Genomic DNA, 22363 nt, shown 5'->3' with positions numbered 1-22363 from the left:
GTTAACTCTGACTTACTGATAGTCCAGCGACATATCATTCTGATAGTCCAGTGACATATCATTCTAAGAAAAAGGGCCCACTGGACTCGAGTCCTTGTCAGAAAGGAAATGGGCAAGTCAGTTCCCGCTTTTAAAACTGAGTATTGCATCTGTATCCTAACCTGGGGCACCTTAACATCGGAGGTAGATGTGAATATATGCATAATTAAGGAAACCCCATTAAAACTGAGGAACTACTCCTACCCAAGCCCCTGAGCTGTGAAGGTTTGGTAGAAGATTTTTCTTCAAAGTTAAAAAAAAAAAAAAATACAAACTTTATTACCATGTCACTAAGGAGTAGTTGTGGGAATTTGACACTCCAGAGACTGACGAGAGAGAAAAGTTTTGCTGGGTTTTCCATTTATGTGACCATGTGAATATTTTCTGGGGTTGATTCGTAAAGGAACAAATGGACTGATTACTTTATGTACTGAGAGTTATTGCTGAAGATAGATTAGAGCATAGCCTGTATTTAGAAGACAGTTAACATTTTGTTTTAAACGTTTTAAATCTGAACAAAACTCTAACTTCTTATTTGCTGACGTGCTGTGAGAAACAGCGCTCCCTGGGTCCTGGCTTTGTAGGTGCAGAAGGCTATTTATCAAGACAGTGTCTGGTGAGGGGTTAGGTCGGTGCGGGAAGGAGGGAAGTCGCATCAGTTCTGAGGTCTGCAGAGTTGTCACCTCGCTGCTGATGGAAGCATGTCAACAGATTAACCTATTAGCAATATATTAATACATTCCTGGTACAAATGATTTATAAACTCAAAAGAAATTAGTTTATGCTAAAACATATATAACTTTCAATTCAGTGTCTGCTTTAAAACAAGCGAATCTGTTAGGCTATTATATATGCTTTGTCTTACTCAGCATTTATTGTGCTTTCTTGTTTGTTATTCCATTTGTCGCAGTGAAGTAGGCTTTGGAAAAACCATTCTTAACTTCTTGCCCTGCATGTGGGTCTTCCCCATCTTTCTTCATTGGCTTTTTCCCGTATGTCTGTTGGTTGTGTACATGTTGAAGAGAGAAAGAGAAAAGGATCTTTTAATAAGACCTTGTCTATAATGTGACATATGGTCTAAAACAGTGCATGATCCTCACTGGGTACTGAACTTTCTAGTAAGAATTCTTGTTTGTAATATGACAATTTTTAAGCTTTGGGTTAAGAATAATAGGGTAAAAACAAGAGGGATGCATGAATTCCAACAATGAAAAGTTGTTTCTTTCGCCTTATCCACATCAGGTTAGTATTTATGTATTAAGTTTTATGGGATTAGCATTCAAATCTTACTTGGAAAGAATATGATTGTTTTGAACTTTTTAAAAAATCAAGGTACAACGTTGTTAGTTCAGGTGTACAACATGATTTGATCTGTATATATTGTGAAATGATCACAAAGTCTAGTTTACTGTCACCACATACAGGTACAGAACTTTTTTTCTGAGATGAGAACTTTTAACATCTAATCTCTTAGCAACTTTCAAATATGAACTACAGTATTATTAACCAAAGTCACCATGCTGTATGTTACATCCCCATGACTTATTTAAGGATGTAATTTTAAAAAAATACAATTCAAATGAAAAAGTGCTGTTACTTTAAAAGTACTAGAACCTGGGATTTTGCCTTGATGTGCCTTCTCATTCCTCCCACTTTTTTTTTTTTAAAGCAATGGCATCAACAAGGGCCAACAGTGAAAAGCATACACTCAATTTTAAAGGACTAAGACTCCGTCTCAACCAGCAGATGGAGCCACAGCTCTGAGCGCCACTGCCCCCTGCTGGGCTACCGATTCCCTTCACATTTCAACACCAAGGAGCCTGATTCCCCTAACCTTCCCACAACATTGAGCAATTTTTTTGGGGTGGGATGGGGGGGGCAGCAGGGCTGGGTGGTGGCTTTGTTTGGTTCTCTCAATGGTTATTTCTTTAGAAATTCTCAAAGGAAACTTTTATCTCTTACAAAAGACAAAGCATTGCCAGTCTAGTTTCAGAAACACAAGAGCTGAAAAGCTGTCAAAAGTTCAGTTCCCACAGTTGTCCTCTGTGTAAAACCACTATGCATTTGCTGAAAGTCAACCCAAACTAAAAAATCAGCAAAGCAGGAGAAAACACAGTTGAATACAATTTCAAAAGTACTGTTTTGAATAAACTGTATGTTCTCATTTTTCTTATGAAGCTTTCTATTTCCGCAGCCCACAAAGGAGAGCAATTTAAAATCTACAGCCACGTGAGGCCTGTGCTGTTATCACTGCCATCAGTTCTCTTAAAACAGTTGCTTTGAAATTGCATTTTGAAAATCTCTTCCACTGAAACTGTTAGTTAAAAAGAAAATGACACAAGAAAAAGTCAGTGTGACCTTTCCATACTGGTTTGCCTTAAAATAATTTTTTTTCCCCAAATAAACAGTCTACAGTGTAGCAGTAGATGACATGGAAACAGTTTTTTAATATTAAGTTCATTTAGTCCCTGTTTTCCTCCGTTCATACAGAATTCCTGGATCTGTGTTACTTTTCAGAGGGCAGACTTCGGTAGCATGGTGCAAATACATGATTCGAATGTTTTTTTTTTTTTTTTTTTTTTGGCGGTACGCAGGCCTCTCACTGTCGCGGCCTCTCCCGTTGCGGAGCACAGGCTCAGCAGCCATGGCTCACGGGCCCAGCCGCTCCGCGGCATGTGGGATCTTCCCGGACTGGGGCACGAACCCATGTCCCCTGCATCGGCAGGCGGACTCTCAACCACTGCGCCACCAGGGAAGCCCTCGAATGCATATTTTTGATAAAACTACATGCATGCATTGAAAAACGTCTAACGAAATGCCCACCAGACCATGAACAGTGGTTATCCTGTGAGGAGGACACAGGGAGAAGAGTTGAGAATGCAGGTACTGTGTGCACCTCTGTTATGTGAATTTATCAACAAGCCTGTGCTACCATAATAATTGGTCAAATTAAATACATAATGCAAAAGTGCACAGTCTAGTGTTTTACAGTTGAAACAGTTTAACTTACCTGAACATAGAAGTTTAAGAACAGGATGACCAGCGTCAGCATATAAGAAGACTGGAAGATGAGACAGCCGAAGGGGAAGCCGCAGGGCCTCACGACAGCGCTCATGGTGTGGGTGACGGTGAGCACGAACTGCACCTGCAGGGGCGGCAAGGGTGGAACCACCGCATTCAGGCCGTTAGCAATCGACTTCTCGTACTCCCTACCTCGTGCAGGGGTAAAACAAACAAGTCAACGCTGAAGCAGCCCACCGTCCTATCCAGAAATCTTGTTTGAAATTAGGAAGTGTATAAAATTGGCCATGATTAATTTTCTCCTGGAAAAATCACAGTTGAAATCATTTAGGTAAAAACGCTTTAACAGACATGAATTTCAAAAATATTCACACAGACGTTTTAACACACAAGGTTTCGCTCTTAAAAGTCCATTTTTAGAGGAAAATAGGCGGCCTCATCACACACAGAAAAGCCTCTGACCTCCAGGGCTGGGACTGAGGATGTGGAGAAAAGCCGACAGAGGGATGACATACCAGCTGAGCCTGCGTGAGATACTTCTTCCACCAAAGATACTTGCGCATAGATGGAAACACGGAAAGGCCATAGTAAGTGTACATGAGGATGTGGATGAAGCTGTTCAGGGTGGGTCCAAAGAAACCTAGGAAAGTACAGTATAAATTACTGTTCTTCTAGAAAGTACGATCGTTCGTTGTCAAGTAATACTCTTCCTGTGCATAATTGAAGACAAATAACAATGTGGCACTAACAAAATTCACCCTGATAGATTCACGGATTCCTGTGCCTTTATCCGGGGATTCGCCCAAGGTCACCTAGACAGAGGGACTAACCTGGGGTAGGTTTTCAGTCAGTGCCAACCAAACAGGTAACCCCTGATTTGCAAAGGCTTTGCTGCTTCTGTCATTACCACCATCCAATCAGGTGGCAGAATCTGAGGCAGTGTCTTTGCTTTAGCTAAACCTTTGATGAGCCATTTTGATTGTAGAAAGAGCCTTCTTCGTTCATGGCTGGAGAGGGTGCTAAAGCGTCAAGGAAAATGTATTGCTCTTCGTAGTTCAGTAAATAAAATCTACCTGGCAGGAACCCAGAACCAGAAGATGCTGCAGAAGGTAAGAGAATACAGGGGAGAGAAAAGGTCCAGCAGGATGAGAGGCTGGGGCAGGGGAGAGGCGGGCCTATGGGACTTTCCCAGTAGCCAAGCCACCTCCTGGACTTCTGGAACAAAGAATGTCTAAAATCCAGTTTTAGGATATCGCCTGTGCTGAGCTGTGCCGTGGAACTCCCCTTCCCCTGCTATCACCTTCATGAAATCTGACATCAACGTGGGTGAATCGTGTTTCAGGAAACCAAGGAGCGAGGGCTAAGTTCTAGGTTGGGTCAACCAAGGGTCAAAAAGGACTGAGCTGCAAGAGGTAAGGTGCCGGAGACGGAAACAGGGAACTCGTCGTAAGGATGACATCAGGCAATGCAGGCAAAGGGCTCGGAATGGTGCCCAGCACAAAGTGAGTGCTATGCCTCTATGAGCTGTCAACCCTGTGGGAGAGGAGACAGGCTGTGGAGCCAGGGGACCTCCTAATAGTTCTGTCCCCTTGGACATACAAGTTTGTAAACTTTGTTTCTCATCTGGAAAATAGGTATAGAGTAATTATCTCTTAAGAGTGAGATGTGGTTAAATGAGATAATACTATATAAACTAAAAGGCACTGCACATATGTTGGTGGTTAACTAATCAATTTAAATTCTGCCTGCCTGCTTTCCCAATCCTGGATTAGCGATCTAGACAGATCAAGTCAATGAATAAGAAACAAGAGGAACACCAGGAACCTAGCAAGTCCTCATACACGGGCTGGAATAGCTTGTCAGGGCAGTGAATTTATATGAAAACATAAATATAGTTTCAGAGTACCAGACAGCACAATATTAGTGACGTTTCTTTACCAACCTGAGTTTTCATTTCCATCAATTAATAAAAAAGAGTAGTTGCTAATTTTTATAATACTCTAGCTTGAATAGAAATCATCACACAGAATTCCTGTGAATGAAATACAATGTTTTTACAAAGTGACTATTCAAGACCAACTTTGAGATGCTTTAGTTAGTTATAAATGAAACTTGATAATCGTTAACACATACTTAGCCTTGACAACAGTCCTGCGGTATTGATTTCAGCCTATATTTTGATTGCAGTGCAAGTCTGTTGTAATCCTAATAACCAAGACTGGAGTATGGGGGTCTAGGAGGCATGTGAAAGCGTCTCTTTTCTCTCTCCTGCACCCCCAACAATTTTTCTTCACACTGGAGTTTAAATTTGCATCTTCACAGTCAATGATGTATTGCAAATACCCTTGGGGTTTTTAAAAATACCATCTCCACAAGCTTCTAAATCCTAGGACAAAATTATTTTAAGTTTTACGTGTTCTGATTTTTCACAGAATACTTTTAAATTCTTGGGTACAAGACAATAAATGTCAAATAGAAAAGTACTGTTCTCTCGAGCTCAGGGTTTCTCAAACTGCAGGTCATATGACCGACACATCAGTCAATTGTGAAATCAATATAGTGAGAGTTGTCATTAGCTTTCTGAAAAAGTGAGATGAATTTTTTTTTTTTTAAGTGCATCACAGGCCTTCCCTGGTGGCATGTGGTTAAGAATCCGCCTGCCAACGCAGGGGACACGGGTTCGAGCCCTGGTCTGGGAAGATCCCACATGCCGCGGAGCAATGAAGCCCGTGCACCACAACTACTGAGCCTGCGCTCTAGGGCCCGAGAGCCACAACTACTGAAGCCCGCGTGCCTAGAGCCCATGCTCTGCGAGAGAAGCCACCACAATGAGAAGCACACACACCACAATGAAGAGCAGCCCCCGCTCGCCACAACTAGAGAAAGCCTGTGCACGGCAACGAAGACCCAACACAGTGAGAAATAAATAAAGTGCATCACACAGAGCCGGGCTAAATACTGTTTCATGAAATTTGTTTCATACAAAATGTATACATATGAATGAGGGCATTGGGTTGTGATATAAAACGTATTACTTATTGAGCTCTCAGTTAAAAAAAAAAATTGAAAGCCACTGTTCTGGTGGGTCACAGTGACATGACTTCAATTTTTCAGAATAGAAAAAACAAGCCCCCAAAGTTGATGTGACTCAACCTGTACCACAGTTAAGTGGTGACTGTGGAAGGTGCTGTATTTATTTACAGCTGCAGTTAATGAAGTAAAACTGCTCCAGCTGGGGTATGGGTTTCCGGCCATCGGGCATTTGGTGCATGGAAAAGGAAACATTTTTAAAATTTATCGTAATACTCAAAGATTTTGCCAGGATCAAAGACAAGAAACAGGGCTTCCCTGGTGGCGCAGTGGTTGAGAGTCCGCCTGCCGATGCAGGGGACACGGGTTTGTGCCCCGGTCCGGGAAGATCCCACGTGCCGCGGAGCGGCTGGGCCCGTGAGCCAAGGCCGCTGAGCCTGCGCGTCCGGAGCCTGCGCTCCTCAACGGGAGAGGTCACAACAGTGAGAGGCCCACGTACCGCAAGAAAAAAAAAAAAAGACAAGGAACGAAACGGCCACTGGCAAAGGTGTGCTTCCCCGTGTGACAAGCAGGCTGGGCCGGGCCCAGTTCTCTTTCCTGAAGGTGTGCGATGCTCAGTATAGGAGACCCATCACACAGAACTGAAAAACTGACAACTTCACTTACTTTGCCCACAAGGTATCCAGTTCAAAACGCACCACCAGATGTTAAACATAGAGGCATGATGGTATACGTGAAGAAAGGTAATCTGACTGGTTTTTTTCCGCAACACAAAAAAGATCGTGTCCAGGAACTCTATTAATTTGGAGAAGTAGTACCACCATAACACTTCGGCTACCTGTACGAAATGTAAAACGGGGAAAAGACAAGGTGAGGCGTGCTGCCGCCGCGGCGCTGCCCGCCTCTGCATTGCCCCCGTTGGTGCTTCACCAGCGCGCCCGGCTCCCAGACTATCGAGAAAGCATCTCACCTGGCGTCTTTGCCTCCAGCTTTTCCTTATTCCCAGCAATCCAGCCCCTCTGGTGAAAGGAATTCTCTTTCCAAAATACATTAACTGATCAAGTGGCTCCTCTACACCTACAGAACCAAGTCTATGATTCTTCGGTTGATACACTTTCTCCGCGGGCCCGCGGGGCCGCTGTGTCCACTGTCCTCCTCCGAGCACACCCCCCGGGCATCCTGTGTGCTGTTCAAGTGGTCGTTTCCTCTCCCTGGAGCCCTGCTGCCCCCATATGCCTCATTCTCATGCATCCAGCACGCCTCCCCTACCCCACGTCTGGCGTGGTCCCGTCATCCTATTAGCACTCCTCTCAAATGCCACCTTGCTCTGGAACGTGACCTCAGCCTCCTGTCTCAGGCTGAATCATCCCCTTCTTCATCCATGGTCCCAAATTACCTTACGCCTCTATTATCAATAACCACGGTCAGGAACGAGTCTCCTTCCCACTAGGCTGTAAGTCACTCCGAGGTGGAGACGGTCTCCTTCACCCCCGCTCAGGGCTTGGCAGGTCACTACTGTTGTTCCACTGATTTTGATTCTTCTCTGCTCCTTTATTGTTCATATTTTGTCCCTTAAACATCATGCTCCCCGAGAGCAGTCTAGGACGAAGCCTTTCATGTCTTTTCCTCAGAAGATGAAAACTCCAGGTGCTTCTCTGCCCTTCAACCCCCAGCCCCAGCAGGTCACAGCGAGGGCTTGCTCCCCTCCCAAGTCCCTCACACAGTCCCCATCGCAGGGAGGCGCTTTCATTAAAGGCACTGGGCTCTCAGCACTCACGGTTAAACAGAAGAGGAGACACTGTAAGAGGAACTTTGAAATTAGAATTTAATGCTCTACTATTTACTTCCCATGAAGACACTCATAAGGTGTGCTGGCACCATCGTAAATGTTTGAGGGAATCATTAACCTTCAAAAATATTAAACCAGGGCTTCCCTGGTGGCGCAGTGGTTGAGAGTCCGCCTGCCGATGCAGGGGACACGGGTTCGTGCCCTGGTCTGGGAAGATCCCACATGCCGCAGAGCGGCTGGGCCCGTGAACCATGGCCACCGAGCCTGCACGTCCGGAGCCTGTGCTCCGCAACGGGAGAGGCCACAACAGTGAGAGGCCTGCATACCGCAAAAAAAAAAAAAAAAAAAAAAATTAAACCATAAGTAAACACATACATACAACAGTGGCTTTTAGAGAACTGTATGGTATCCCAAGTGTACTAGTCTGTGATAACAGAAATGAAACGGGTGTAGAGAAATCTACACATCTTACTTTTTGTATTATAGCTTTTGAAGATGTTTAAAATGCTCATCTTAAAATTTTAATTAAAAGGTTTCTACCACCTCTTATTAATAACCCATGTTTTTATTATGGAAAATTTCAAATATTCACAAATGCAGGAAGAGTAAGGAATGCAAACCCTCCCTGAACTTCAAAATTTTCAGTATGATTCCAATTTGTGGAATTAATTCTGTTTCCTACCACTTTTTTTTGGGCGGGGGGAATGTAACATAAGCAAATACAAAGTGTATCAGTTTATAACACCTTCTAATAGATGGGGAGACTTGAATATAACCACTGAGACACTATGTTTTAAAAAATTTTTTATTATTTTTTTATACAGCAGATTCTTATTAGTTTTCTATTTTATAAATATTAGTGTATATATGTCAATCCCAGTCTCCCAATTCATCCCACCACCACTACCACCCCCTTCCCCCCTGCTTGGTGTCCATACGTTCATTCTCTACATCTGTGTCTCTATTTCTGCCCTGCAAACCTGTTCATCTGTACCATTTTTCTAGGTTCCACATATATGCATTAATATATGATATTTTTTTTTCTGACTTAACTTCACTCTGTATTACAGTCTCTAGATCCATCCACGTCTCAACAAATGACCCAATTTCATTCCTTTTTATGGCTGAGTAATACTCCATTGTATATATGCACCACATCTTCTTTATCCATTTGTCTGTAGATGGACATTTAGGTTGCTTCCATGACCTGGCTATTGTAAATAGTACTGCAGTGAACATTAGGGTGCATGTGCCTTTTTGAATTACAGTTTTCTCTGGGTATAGGCCCAGTAGTGGGATTGCTGGGTCATATGGTAATTCTATTTTTAGTTTTTTAAGGAACCTCTGTACTGTTCTCCATAGTGGCTGTATCAATTTACATGCCCACCAACAGTGCAAGAGGGTTCCCTTTTCTCTACACCCTCTCCAGCATTTGTTGTTTGTAGATTTTCTGATGATGCCCATTCTGACCTGTGTGAGGTGATACCTCATTGTAGTTTTGATTTGCATTTCTCTAATGATTAGTGATGTTGAGCATCCTTTCATGTGCTTCTTGGCCACCTGTATGTCTTCTTTGGAGAGATGTCTGTTTAGGTCTTCTGCTCATTTTTGGATTGGGTTGTTTCTTTAATATTGAGCTGCATGAGCTGTTTATATATTTTGAAGATTAATCCTTTGTCCATTGATTCCTTTGCAAATACGTTCGCCCATTCTGAGGGGTGTCTTTTCCCCTTGTTTATAGTTTCCTTTGCTGTGCGAAAGCTTTTAAGTTTCATTAGGTGAGACACTATCTTATCTAATATCTTATTTAATAAAATTAATGAATCTTTAATATCTTCTAATAGTCCGTCCACCTTCAAATCCACCTGATTTTCTCAAAAGTGTCTTTTTATTGGTTTGTTTAAATCAGGATCAGGGTCCAGCTTGCATTTATTTGACGTGGTTCTTAAGTTTCTTCTAATCAGTAACAGTTCCCTTTCCCTGCTCCCGTTTCATGTCTTTTCTTTCTTAAACTAGATCAGCTGTACAGAACTCCTAATATGGATTTGGATGAGTGTTTCTTCCTCGTGTGGTTTAACTTGTTTCTCTACCCACGGCACCCCCCCGCCCCCATTTTCTGTAAACAGCAATAAGGGTTAGAGGCTTAACTGGATTCAGGTTTAAGGTTTGGGCAAGAATACAGTTGACCCTTGAACAACACAGGGGTTATGGCGCTGACCCTCTGCACATCGAAAATCTGTGTACAACTTACAGCCAGCCGTCTGTAGCGTGGTTCCTCCGCGTCTGCGGGCTGTACAGTACTGTAGTATTTAGTACTGAAAAAAGTCTGCGTATAAGTGGACCAGCGTGATTCAAACCCACGTAGTTCAATGGTCAACCGTACTTCAGACGTGGTTCTGGGTACTTCCTATGGAATCACATCAAGAGGTACCTAACTTCTGATATTAAAACCAACAGTGAATTTGGGTGTTAACAGCCTAATCTAATCATTATGAAGTTTCCATTCAACTTTGGCCCATTACTTTCATCATTTACAGATGACCACTGTCTAGATCCATTACTTCACGAGAAGTTGCAAAATGGTGATTTTCAAATTCTCTTCATACTTATGCATTTTTCTCTTTATAGAGAAGAGCTCTCCCTCTTTAGCTATTTGGAGACTTACATATGAAAGGCAAGATAAATGTTTGATTACTGTCCTTTAATTTTTTCGTCTAGAACTTCTTGGTGTTCTAGCAACCTTCAAAAGGTAACAATGAGGGTTTTTTTAAGTATCATTTTAAATTCGGTTTTTCATAAATTTAGTATGTCAGTATTCCTTCTGACACTCAAACTGTCCCACCTTTAGCCATGGGAGTCCCTTCAAGGTGGCTCCTACATCTTCTTGTCATGACCCTAGTGGTCTTGGGTAGCTTCCTTGCTCTGTCACAAGATGTCCTGGATTCTTCTCATATACATTTCCCACCCCAATCAGGAATTGGCCAACTCGCTAAGAATCCTAAACCCTTTTGGTGGATTACATTTAGAGAGCACAATTTTGGTATCATTGCTGGGTTGTCAGAGACTAACTAGGCCTTTCCTGTACACAGAGCTAAAAGACACATTTGTTTTTAGAAAGAATAAAGTTAATTCTGCTATTTCCAATTTGAATCTGTAATTAGTGAGTGTTAGTTTCTTTTCTTCTATGTTTCAAATACTAGTTGTAATAATAGCATTATTACATAGCTTACCCTAAGTGTACCTATAACGACAAGCAATACCAATATTTTTATTAGTAACAGCAGCCCCCCAAGTTATTGAATGCTGTTACAATGCATCTCACTTGGGATATGCAGTCAAAACACTGTTTTAAAGGCACCTGGAATGATTCTTCTTTGGGTGGTTATGTCAACAACTTAATATATGGGTATATTAATTTAGTTTATTTCTGAGCTATCTGGGGGGAGGCTGCCTTGTAATCTTTTAAAATTTGTTTTATAATTATGTAAAAACACCAACTGGTTCTGAAATATAAGACAAGGTACATTCAGAGAAGTCTAGCTTCCATCCCTATCCCCTCTGACCTGTTCCCTCCCCGCAAAAGGAAACCATTTTGTTAGCTTTTGGTTTATTCTGCCATTGTTTCTTTTTAAAAACATAGGCAAATATACACATATTCCTATCATTTCTTGCACACAAGGCACTGTACTGTAAGCACGGTCTGCGGGTTGCTCTTTTCCACTGAGCTACATCCTGGAGATTATTTTGTAACAGGACAGCGGTCATCCTCATTCCACTTTGCAAAGGGACCCATTGCATGGATGCACCATGGTTCATTCAGTCTGTCCCCCAAGTAAGCATTTCTATTAGGACAGGAGACCGTTTCTTATCTAACCCCAGCTTCCATTGTCATATCTCGAAGGAGAAACGGTTATAGATGGTTGACTCACCCGGATGTCAGCTTCCCCTGCACTGGTAAGATCCTGACACTGTAAGTTGTAGCCTCCTTCCCAACTGGAGAGAATAAGCTGTCAAAGAAACAAGAGGAGAAAAAAAAGTCAGTGTGAGAATTTGGACGAAAACTGAATTTCCCATTCATATTTCTGACTGGCATCTATTCAAGATTGAGTTCTTCCCAGAATGAGTTTGACTCGATCCTCTCCCCAAACACATGATATCAAAGGATCTAATTCTTGCTGTTGAACTGATATATCAGTGGTTACAATCCTTAGTTAATGTAATTTACTTCTAACCTCCACATCCATCAAAAACAGAATTTAGCTATCATTTTGAGCACCAAATTATTTTATGTAAGGAATTTATCTAATCATGTTCTACAAATAAAATGTAGAAGTAAAATGTAAACAAATGTGAGGAAACTACACTAACATGTTAAAACTTTACATTGGCTTATATATAAATAGTTACTTGATCATCTCAGTAATTTTATGAATTATGTATTTATTACCATTTTACAGATGTGAAAACCGGGGCTCAGAAACGTTCTTAAATCACTTTCTCCATTTTATTGATGCGATGCGGTAACCAGACATTTGTGCGATTATGACTGATTAATGTGTTTTCCCCATTATGCTCAAGAAACAAAGAGCTCCACAAAGTCTACGCCTCCTTCTTTGCTCACCTCCGCACCTACAGTTCCTTGCCCAGTGAACTGGCACGGAGAAGGTGCTCAACCGCTATATGATGAATGGATTATTTGCTCATAATCACATGGCTAGATAGTGGTAGAACAATGATTGGATTCAGGTCTTCTAATTTCTTGTCTAGTATTCTTTTTACAACATCATAAGAAAATGAACTTTGTGGAAAATTCTACAGAAGAAGTTTTCTCCATTCTTTCCCACTATTACTAAAAAACTTAAAATTCTAGAATATAATATAAGGCCTTTGGCTTTGATTTACATGGGATATTATACGTGAAAGCCTACAGTTTTCTGTTGCTTTATCAGAACTGTGTAAAGGTACAGCACTGTTACAATACACAAACAGAGCAGGGAGGGACAGATGTTCATGAACTGAACAGTAAGAAGAGATGAACTACTACGAACACTGGGAATGTTCTAGAACCTTTGCAGGTCTTTGCTCTACTTATCCTTATTGACTTCTCTATCCTTCTAACAAAAACACCTTTCAGTTAACGTCATGACAAGTACAGACTATCAGGGTAAGTGAATCTGGTGAAAGTGAAGGAGACTGACCTTTCCTGATGGGGTCTATTACAGATCAAGTCACCCCCCAGGTACCCCACAGCTTTACGTGCTGGTTCTCAAAGGGGAACCCGTGACGGGCCACAGGGGATCTGGGAATACCTAGAAGTGCATGTAAGTTTTTGTGTGTCTTTTTCAAAATAAAGTTTCCTAACTTTGTAAAAAGATTAAAAACCTCTATGGTCAGGCTGTCGTTTTGCAGTCAGGGGCTCTAGTATCGACTCTGTGTAGTAACGATACAGAGGCGGGGAAGGACAGGCTGTATGTACTCTGCTTTAGCCAGCTCTATCCAGGCCGTCCCCATCCCCGTGGCACCTCTGCAGGACCATCTGACAAACTAAATGGCAGAAGTCAGCATCAGCCTACAGGAGGCTCTATCTGCTCACCTTGAACCCTTCCTAACGCCCTAGCTGGGCGGGCTGGCAGAAACCACCCAGCCTACGTGTCGAAGAGAAGGAAAGCAGGCTGGCAAGCAGGGTTAGCCTTCAGGAGGTGTGGACTGACTCGCTCCGAAACAGGATGAGGGTCCACTCCCCACGTCCACCACCTGAATCCACGCCGCTGGCGCCCGCTGACTGTAGCCCTGCAGTCATCTCCTAAACGGACCCTCTGCCTCCATTCCTGCCCCCGACTCACTCTGAGTCCACTTTCCACGTAGCAGCCAGAATAACCTATTTAAAAAGGGAGATCCTGTCACTCCCCCATTAAAGTCCTCCAGAGGCTTTTCATCACGCTTAGAACAACGGCCAAATTCCTGACAAGGCCGGATGTAACCTGCCCCCAACCTACCTCGCCTTGAAGCGGCCCTCCGTCCGCTGTCCTAGCTCCTAGCCGCACGGCCCCTGCCCACGGTCCTCGAGCACCTCAAGGCCTCCACACTTGCCGACCCTCCTGTACCGGCGCCTCCCCAGAGCTCTGCACGCCTGGCTTGCTCTCATCACCCAGCCTCAGCTCAAACATCACCTCCTCAGGAAGGCCGCCGCGCCCTGCCCCGCCCCGGCCATCGCTCCCTCGCACATGCAGAGGCTGTGCTCCAGAGCCGAGAACACAATCTGACACAGTGCAGGGACTCAACACATTTGTTGCAAGAGTGTTAGTAATTTTAGTGTAGCTTTCTGGCCTAAGCAAACATCTGGCCTGGACCTAACAAGTGAGCAAGGTTAAGGTAAGCTATCCTCTGACCAGAGTCTAACCAAACATTCCCCATAGCGTCAAAGAGAAGACCTTATGCCCTGAAAGAGGCTGCCGTTGGGAGACTAGCAGGCGATCAACCAACAGCAGTGATGTGGAACCAAGAGATGTTAGAGTGTGAAAAGAGAACCACTGGACAAGCCAGAGCTAAAACCTGTGGTGGAGAATGAGCTCCACGCAGACGTTCTCCCTAAAAAAGACAAACCACGTACCTGGCTGTTCAAACGCTGTACTGCTGTTCCTGCTGATGGTGGCTGAGGCTCACCTGAAGGCCGACGAGGCCCTTCCACAGCGACTAACTGCTACTTGCACTAGTCTGTAAACTCTTTGAGCACAGAAACCACGTCTAAACATCTTTGTGGCCCCTGGGCCGCACCGAGCAGGTGCTCGCTGAATGCGGGCTGAACAGAACTGATTCGTCCTGACACTCATGAGGGAGTGAAGTAGGACAGACATCGTATCTCCATTTGAAGGCTAAGCTGCCTGAGGTTCAGAGAGCCTAAGCAACTCCCCCAAAGTTGCAGAGAAAGCGAAAGGCTGACACTTGAATTTGGGTCTTCTGCCTCCACAGCACCGTTGCTTCCAGCAGGGATTAGAGCTTCCAACGCAGGCAGATGGTCAGGCCGGCTCCCCTAATGCAGCTGCCACTTCTGGGAACCACCCAAGGAAGAGTAACTCTCCCTCTGTCATACGGGGAGAAACTAACTCCGTAAATTACTATCTTGCAAGCTCATCTAGTGAACTGAAGTCTACCCAGAGAAACCTAAAATAGTAATTCCCCTTTTAGAGTCAGGTAAATCAGGGAGCATCTATGGGATGTGACTTTAGAGCTATCGGCATGGCTTTCCAGACCCCAAATTCTGTCTCCTGCACTCTGATGCCTCAAATTCCATAATTAGAGTTTCATGACAGTCATTTTAGATACTGGTTATTAACCATTATTAGAATGGTGCATATTAGACTAATGTACAGATTAAACTCTATGGGTGAGATGGCCTGTATTTTAGGCAAGAGTTTATTTTCATTTAGAAGCCAGGGACACCAGGAAGGCAGCTATACCTATGCCACTGTCAGCCATTTATAATTTATATGAATGAGTTTATCCTAACTTTTCCCCAAAGAGATTGTTCTGTTTTAGTTCTCTCTCAAGCACATTTATTTAACACTTTTCGATTTTCTCTTGTGTTATAGTAAAATAACCTTTGGTTGTAATAGGCAGGGCAATCATTACTTGTTCTTTTTCTTGTGAAATTACTTAGGTTTGGCATGTTATAAAGGAGCAGGGAAGACATGATGTAATGTGGGGAGCCACAGCCGAGCTGGAATGTCACCCCAGGCCTCTGGAAGTCCGTCCTGAGGATACACAGTGACCCAGAGATGGGAGGAGTATCCTTTAAGGGAACGTATATTTGCATTTCAGTCAATCTAACTGTGTTTGATATTTAACTTAAAAAAACAGTTACTCAATAGCTGTCTATTCTCAGGCAAATCAGGTTAACTTTTCTAAGCCTCCGTATCATAATCTATAAAAGAAGAAAACTATATATGATCTTTAAAGGCCCATTCAGACCTAAACTGTGATTTTAAATTACAATGAAAGACTAAGGACTAAAGAAATAGGTCTAAATTGGGCTAAAAAACATTCAAGTTAGAAACAAAGCCTTCTAGGACTTTGGGAAGGAATAACATCAGATACCGGAACCTTGAGATGTTAAAGAACAGTACTGATAGCAACCGTGGACAGTTCTAGAACGCCAGGTGTTAACTGCTTCTAAAAATCACTCGGTCACTGTTCCCCAGCGTCAGCTACACAAACACTTACCTCTGCCAGCATGTATGCGGAGAGAAGTGTGATTCCAAGATTGTACAAGGTGAGGACGCCCCTGAGGGAAAGAGCAGGTCTGTTCCTCATGTATCTGTTGCCCAGCCATATGGAAAGCAGGTATAAGACAGTGAGAGAAAAGGTAGGAAGGTAGGAGTCCAACATGAACCACCCTCTGACTCGAGAATCTGCAAAGAAACACACAGTGAGAATCCCGAGGGCACCCCACGCGCTCAGCTGGGAGACACCGTCACGTGTGCTGTATTTGCTCACCCAAGTTCCACAGGGAACTGCAGGCCACAGCGTAAGCAAGCTGGGTCTGGGTTATAGTTCGGAAGAAGAAACCAGTGGGGGCTGGAATAGTTAAGGAGGGGTCCGTGGAGCAAACAGGGCTTCAGCTGAACGCTGAGTGACAGGGACAAGTAATAAAGGAGGGAAGTCACAGTTCTTGAATGTCTAACTCTGGAACAGTTACTGTAGTTACTCTAACTCAGTAAATATGAAGTATTATGCCATTTTATGGATGTAAAAACAGCTCCAAAAGCGTCCGCATTTGCAGAAGGTGCTCTGGTGGCTAGGAATTCACGCCCGCCTCCCGTCCATTTTACCTTTCTGCTGCCTCCCGTGGAGAAGCTTTGGGTCGGCAGGAGAGCAGACACAATGATAGCGTGTCCTGATTCCTGGAACTCACACTCCCTGGAATTTGCTTAGGATCACTGTGCATAAACCAGGAACGGATGAGCGTTCAGCTGATCCAAATAGAGCAGTGGGATTACAGAAGGGCAAGCAGGAGGAGCTGCAGACGGCAAAGGCAGAGCCTCGGAGCTGAGGATTCAGAGGTGAGACCAGAAAATCAAACCGAGGACCCAAACCTGATCGTGGACCAAAAGTACAAACAGCCAGGAGGCAAGAACCTGGACAGAGGTGTCCCTCTGTTTACTTAGGCTTTAAAATTTTAAAACCTAAATAAAACACACATCATAGATCTATAATATAGTAATTAAAAAATAACTGTAGGCACAAAACGATTTTTGTTCTCTGCTCCTTTCTGTTGCTTAAACAGAGAAAATGATTTGGCCCAGAATTATGAAAACCGCATGCTGTTTTTTTTTTGTTTTTTTGTGGTACGCGGGCCTCTCACCGCTGTGGCCTCTCCCGTTGCGGAGCACAGGCTTTGGACGCGCAGGCTCAGCGGCCATGGCTCATGGGCCTAGCCGCTCTGCGGCATGTGGGATCTTCCCGGACCGGGACACAAACCCGTGTCCCCTGCATCGGCAGGCGGACTCTCAACCACTGCGCCACCAGGGAAGACCCCGCATGCTGTTTTTGATCTCTGTAAATAGAGCTGTAGGAACTGGTTTCTCGCTTTTCCTGATTCCTCTGGTCCCCACGGTCCCAGTTCCCCTTTCTGCTCCCTGCCACCCCATCTACCCCCAGCTTCTCTACACCCCCCATCCTACAGAGCACCATTTCTGTGAGCAAAGTGCCTTCTCAAGCTCTGTCCCACCGCTTATTCTGTAAAGACTCCTCCTTACTCTGACAGACATAAGAAGGTAAGAGAGGAGCATTCACGCAACTAACAGATATTACCTTCTGCACAACTGGCTCACAATTATCTGTCATAAATTTCGTGCGCTGGGCCACTTCCTAACGTCCACCTCCACATCCTACGTGCCACGTGGCCTAAAGCCTACATGTCCTTCGACCCCCAGATCAAGGTCCTGGCCTCTGAAGGAAGCCATTCCCCACTGCTCTTCCATAACTACAGCTACTCATCTGCATGACAAAACAGTTACTTTACAATTTACATGTTATCATGGCTATAATACTGTTACTATAGTTAACGTTTATGGAGCACTGATTCTGTGCGCACACAGTCCTAAAGCCTTGTATATACATTAACTTCTTTAAAATTCTCAGAACAAGCTAAGGATACAGGTGACGTCATTTTTAACAGCTTTATGGAGGCGTGGTTGATAAAGTCCTGCACATATTTACTGTGAACAACTTGCTGAGTCTGGACATCTGCCAACCCCTGTGATGCCATCACCACAGGCGAGGTGACAGTACCACCTATGTGATGGATTTATCTATCTCCACTTTATGATTGAGAAAAATTCGGTAAAAGAAATTGTTAAATAACTTGAACAAAACTGCTACCCTGCCTCTTGTTAATGGTATTATGGGTTGAACTGTGTCCCCCAGAAAGATGTGTTCAAGTCCTAACTCCTGGTATCTGTGAATATAACCTTATTTGGAAATAGGGTCTTTGCAGACGTAAACCGGTTAAGATGAGGTCGTACTGGATTAGGGTGGGCGCTGCTCAGTGACCAGTGTCCGTCCTGACAAGGAGGGCAGACTGGCTCTCAAGGAGGAGAAGGCCACATGGAGATAGAGGTAGGGACGGAGCCACGCAGCTGCAAGGCAACAGTAGAAAGCAGTGAGGGCCGAGGCATAAACAGGCTTCCCTGAAGCGCGGAGGGAGCAGGGCCCTGCCGACACCCTGACTTCCAGAGCCGTGGGTGAATAAACTGCTGTTGTTTCCAGCCGTACAGTCTGTGGGATTTTTCTACCACAGCCCCAGAAACGAGCACGCGTGCTTTACTTCCTTGTTTTTCGACTGCCTCAGAGGTGATGGTTCTACCTCCCAAGCACAGTGCACGCTCCGTGAGACCCGACTACGTCTTATATTTCTACTGTCTCTCTCGTAACTTATCGCCACTTAGTGCAGAGTTGACGGGAACAGTCATCAAATGCGTATCAATCGACACACTGAGTCAAGCGCATTTAGCTAACACAGCGCCTGAGGCTGGCATTTTCTCTCGTCCCAGCCCTGTAAATGTTTGCCGCCGTTGTTGGGGAAGACCATAACTGTCCCGACCAAAAGACGGGAGCAGATACTTATATCATTTATTATCTTTGGGGCTTGAGATGTTAGCTCTGCATCTGGGTCACGTATTTGCCTAGAACCATCTCCCTTGATGGTACCAATGTGGCGTAGGTAAAGTCAGAAAAGGCTTGGGGACACCTGTGGGTTTAGCAGGGGGCCTGCCAGACAATTTAAGTTTGGGCCACCCCTCAAAGGGGAAGTGGGCACTAGATTGCCTGGAGGCTAGACTCCCTGTCACTGTGGAGGTCACCTGATCCAGTTGTCAAGTGTCAATCTCACAACCTCCTTGCTACAAAGGAAACTCCCACAAAAATGACCACTGCTGAGCAGACAACTGCAATCCTAGCCTTAATTAATCCCCATCCACAGTAATAAGAAATCATCCCAGATCACAGTGACCTTACCAATGGCAAAGTTCAGTGTGACCTTGGCTCAGAGACACTGATGGCTCTAGTGCAAATGTCACGTAGAAAGCCAGTCACCCAGAAGCCCTGCATGCCTGTTAGATCATCACGCTACCTGCTACAGCGGTACAGCAGAGAACACATCACATAAAGCAGGTTACGAGCTACAGGTCCCACCCTGCCTGTAGGATCATCACAAGGATAAAACGGAAAACAAAACAAAAACCAAAGGAAATGTGAAAAAAATATACATATATATTAAAGCTCTGTACAATCAGTACTATTTCACTAAAACTATATAGTCATTCACACAGGATAATTTATGGAGCCTGTATGGAAACTGGAGAGTGGTCTAAATCATCTCGGTGTGATTCTGTTTAAAGATTTTGAGAAACAGGAGAACCTCATTTCCCTCCCCCTCCCACCCAATAATGCTGAGGACAGAACTTGTAGATTTTCCAGCTTTGTGAACCAGCAAGGCTCAAGGGAAACAAAAGGTGCTGTGGAAAACTTATTTGCAAAATACAGTGTCTCACAGGTTCCTAGGACTGTAATACAGCCTGGAGATAACAGTCACGGATCCTGCCCTCGTGGGAGAAAGAGCTATTAATAAAGCGTATGAAGGAAATAAACAGAGGCTGAACTACAGCATGATGAGAGGCTCTCGATTTGCCACTCTCGAGGGCAAATCTCTGCCATCCTGGTCAGGGAAAGCCTGTCGGGGAAGGTAACGTTCACAGGCCGGCACCTGACGTATGAGTAGGAGCTGACTACACTGGGGAGCCGGAGGTCTTAGCGGGAGGAACAGCAAATGCACGACTGCTACATGTCGAGGATGGAAGAGATGTCTAGAGCAGCAGTGGCGTCGGGGAGGCAGCTGCGGCTGCACAGTACCCGACTGCGTGCGTGGTCCGCGGCGAGGAGCTGGGTTTTCATCCTGAGGACGCCGGAAGATGCTGGTGAGTGTTAAGCCGGAGTACCGCCTTCTGTGATTTAGGCTTCTAAAGTATTATCGCAGCTGACACTTAACAGATGATGAGAAAGGGGCAGACGCATCGGGACGCCCCGCAGTGGTCCGAGTGACCGGTGGTGGAGGAAACATCGGGACACTCAGACGGCTGAGCTGCGGAGCCCGACCTCGTGGCCCTGGGCCGATGAAGCCCACATAGCCTTAGAGGGAGCTGCCCAGGGCAGGTAAGGGCAGAAGGGCTGCGTGTGACTGTGCGCGTGAGGAAGTGGGAGGAGGGTGGGCGTTAGGGCGGAGAGGATGCAGCAGACCTGGAAGGAAAGGCACCGCCACCTGGCGGCCGGAGGCAAGGAGCGCACCGCGCGCTGTTCCCGCTGCCGGAGCCTGAATCCCGGGAGAGGCTGAGCAGGAGGGAGGGGCGCCTCTGCACGTTCTGGGAGAAGGACATCGAAGGTGAGGGCGGGTAAGTCCCTCCATGCCAAGTACCATTGTCAAGACACCAGAAAGGACACCATCCTCTTCTCTAACTAAACCGTGTTCCTTCCACATTGAGTTCTCAACAGCTCACTCACCCCGAGGTCCAAACATATTGTCCAAAAAGGCATTGATTTCACCATCAAAGGCCTTTAGATGCTCCTGAAAAGACAAAGAAAGAATGATTTAAGTGGGTGTTTTTGGAATCTCTCAAAATGAATCACTGCCGACAACATGAGGCTGACAGGCTCTCCAAGGGTCCTGGCCTTGAGGACTTTTGACTGTAGAGACTTAAGGAAAGTGGACCAGTAAATGCAGCCTCACCTTCACAAGCTTGTAAGGATTTGGAAGGAAACAATTCCTCTTTCACTTTCTTAGGCAAGAGGAGTCCTGGAAGACAGGTTTGGTACCTTTAGACACTGAAGGGTTACTGACCATCCCATTTCCCTGGACAGTGCTTTTAGAGGCGTCAACTCTTCCAGAAGCAACTTCTGTTGCTGCAATTAACAGGGGTTGTGTGCAAGCAATAGGGGAAGTCTACACCTGCATTACATAATAAATGAAAATTCAGCTGAATTGTATTTCACAAAGCTGAATGTAAAGCCATAAAGACGACGTTTTTCAAGTAAGGAAATGAAGCACTATAGCTATTTCCCCCACTACCTTTATGTTTTGTTTGTTTTCAAAACATTTTCAGTACATTAGCATCTATTTAACAGTACAGTAGATAGCATCACTAGGGTATCCCAGATTAACTACCACTTTAACTGGACTCAGGTTGAGATTGGAGCGTTCCTGCTGAGAATCTTAATGCTGATGAACCGGCTGCTGGCTCTCGACTTGGCTCCCTTCACGCTGCTCTGACATTATACCTCTCAAAATACCTGCTCAGGTGTTCCCTACCCCTGCTGCTAAGGTCTAGAGCACCTCCCTCAAGCAAAGGTAGGAAAAGCTGGATCACTGCACAGTGCTCTTAGGAAAGGAATCTGTGAGGGGGATTTTGGGCAAGTGGACCGGTCCCTGACTGCGTGTGAGTTTCCTGGACGGCCCTCAGGAAGTTTGTACAGAACGTTCTCCATAATCAATAGCTGGAGTGCAGTCAAAAGCATCTTATTCTCAAAGAAAACGTAGGTGTAGAAGAGGAGAATTAAGTTCCTGCCATCTGTAAAGAAGACGTGCACGTTGGTGACTGGCACGTACAGTTTGCATCTGTCCCTTATTCGTGTCATTGATCCGAAGAGAAATGTCAAGGAAACTTAGGTCTCTGGGAACCTTAGGAAGCTTGGGAAGGAGGATAACGATGAAAGCCTAGCATTTATTAGCACCCGCGACTTGCTGACCAGTGTATTAGGACCTTTATTATTTCGTCATATCTCTATGAAAAGTATCTGGGCTAAACCAACTTTGGAAGGTTTTAAACAGTGTCTTTACCTTTGGTTTCCATAATGGACATCTTGGGAGACCTCCAGATTGGAGGAAGGTCAACTAACATCTCAGTGTGACAGAATTTTATTTGTGTTGCCATTAGA

At 44.6% G+C, this 22363-nt stretch overlaps 1 protein-coding gene across 1 annotated transcript; it reads right to left on the bottom strand.

Moving 5' to 3' along the window:
• Positions 1 to 785: 785 nt before the first annotated feature.
• Positions 786 to 20990, bottom strand: ELOVL2 (ELOVL fatty acid elongase 2). Its single transcript, XM_065885517.1, has 7 exons — positions 20933 to 20990; positions 16100 to 16287; positions 11809 to 11886; positions 6757 to 6928; positions 3576 to 3700; positions 3050 to 3184; positions 786 to 1037 (listed from the first exon to the last, which is right to left on the bottom strand). The coding sequence occupies exons 1-7, from the start codon at positions 20946 to 20948 to the stop codon at positions 912 to 914; spliced, it is 840 nt and encodes a 279-aa protein (XP_065741589.1). The 5' UTR covers positions 20949 to 20990; the 3' UTR covers positions 786 to 911.
• Between the last annotated feature and the right edge of the window lie 1373 nt (positions 20991 to 22363).

Source organism: Phocoena phocoena, chromosome 10, assembly GCF_963924675.1.
Source record: "Phocoena phocoena chromosome 10, mPhoPho1.1, whole genome shotgun sequence".
In the NCBI taxonomy this organism is placed as follows: Eukaryota; Metazoa; Chordata; class Mammalia; order Artiodactyla; family Phocoenidae; genus Phocoena; species Phocoena phocoena.
Note: the sequence above shows the minus strand (reverse complement) of the source record. Positions and strands in the feature narration are given on the sequence as shown.

Bases quoted from the DNA above. Each gene is read 5' to 3' on its own strand.
- ELOVL2 (XM_065885517.1), bottom strand. The intron at 11,887-16,099 runs GTAAGTGTTTGT...TTTCTTTGACAG, and splicing joins CCGCATACATGCTGGCAGAG to CTTATTCTCTCCAGTTGGGA. The intron at 3,701-6,756 runs GTAAGTGAAGTT...GTACTTTCCTAG, and splicing joins CTGGATACCTTGTGGGCAAA to GTTTCTTTGGACCCACCCTG.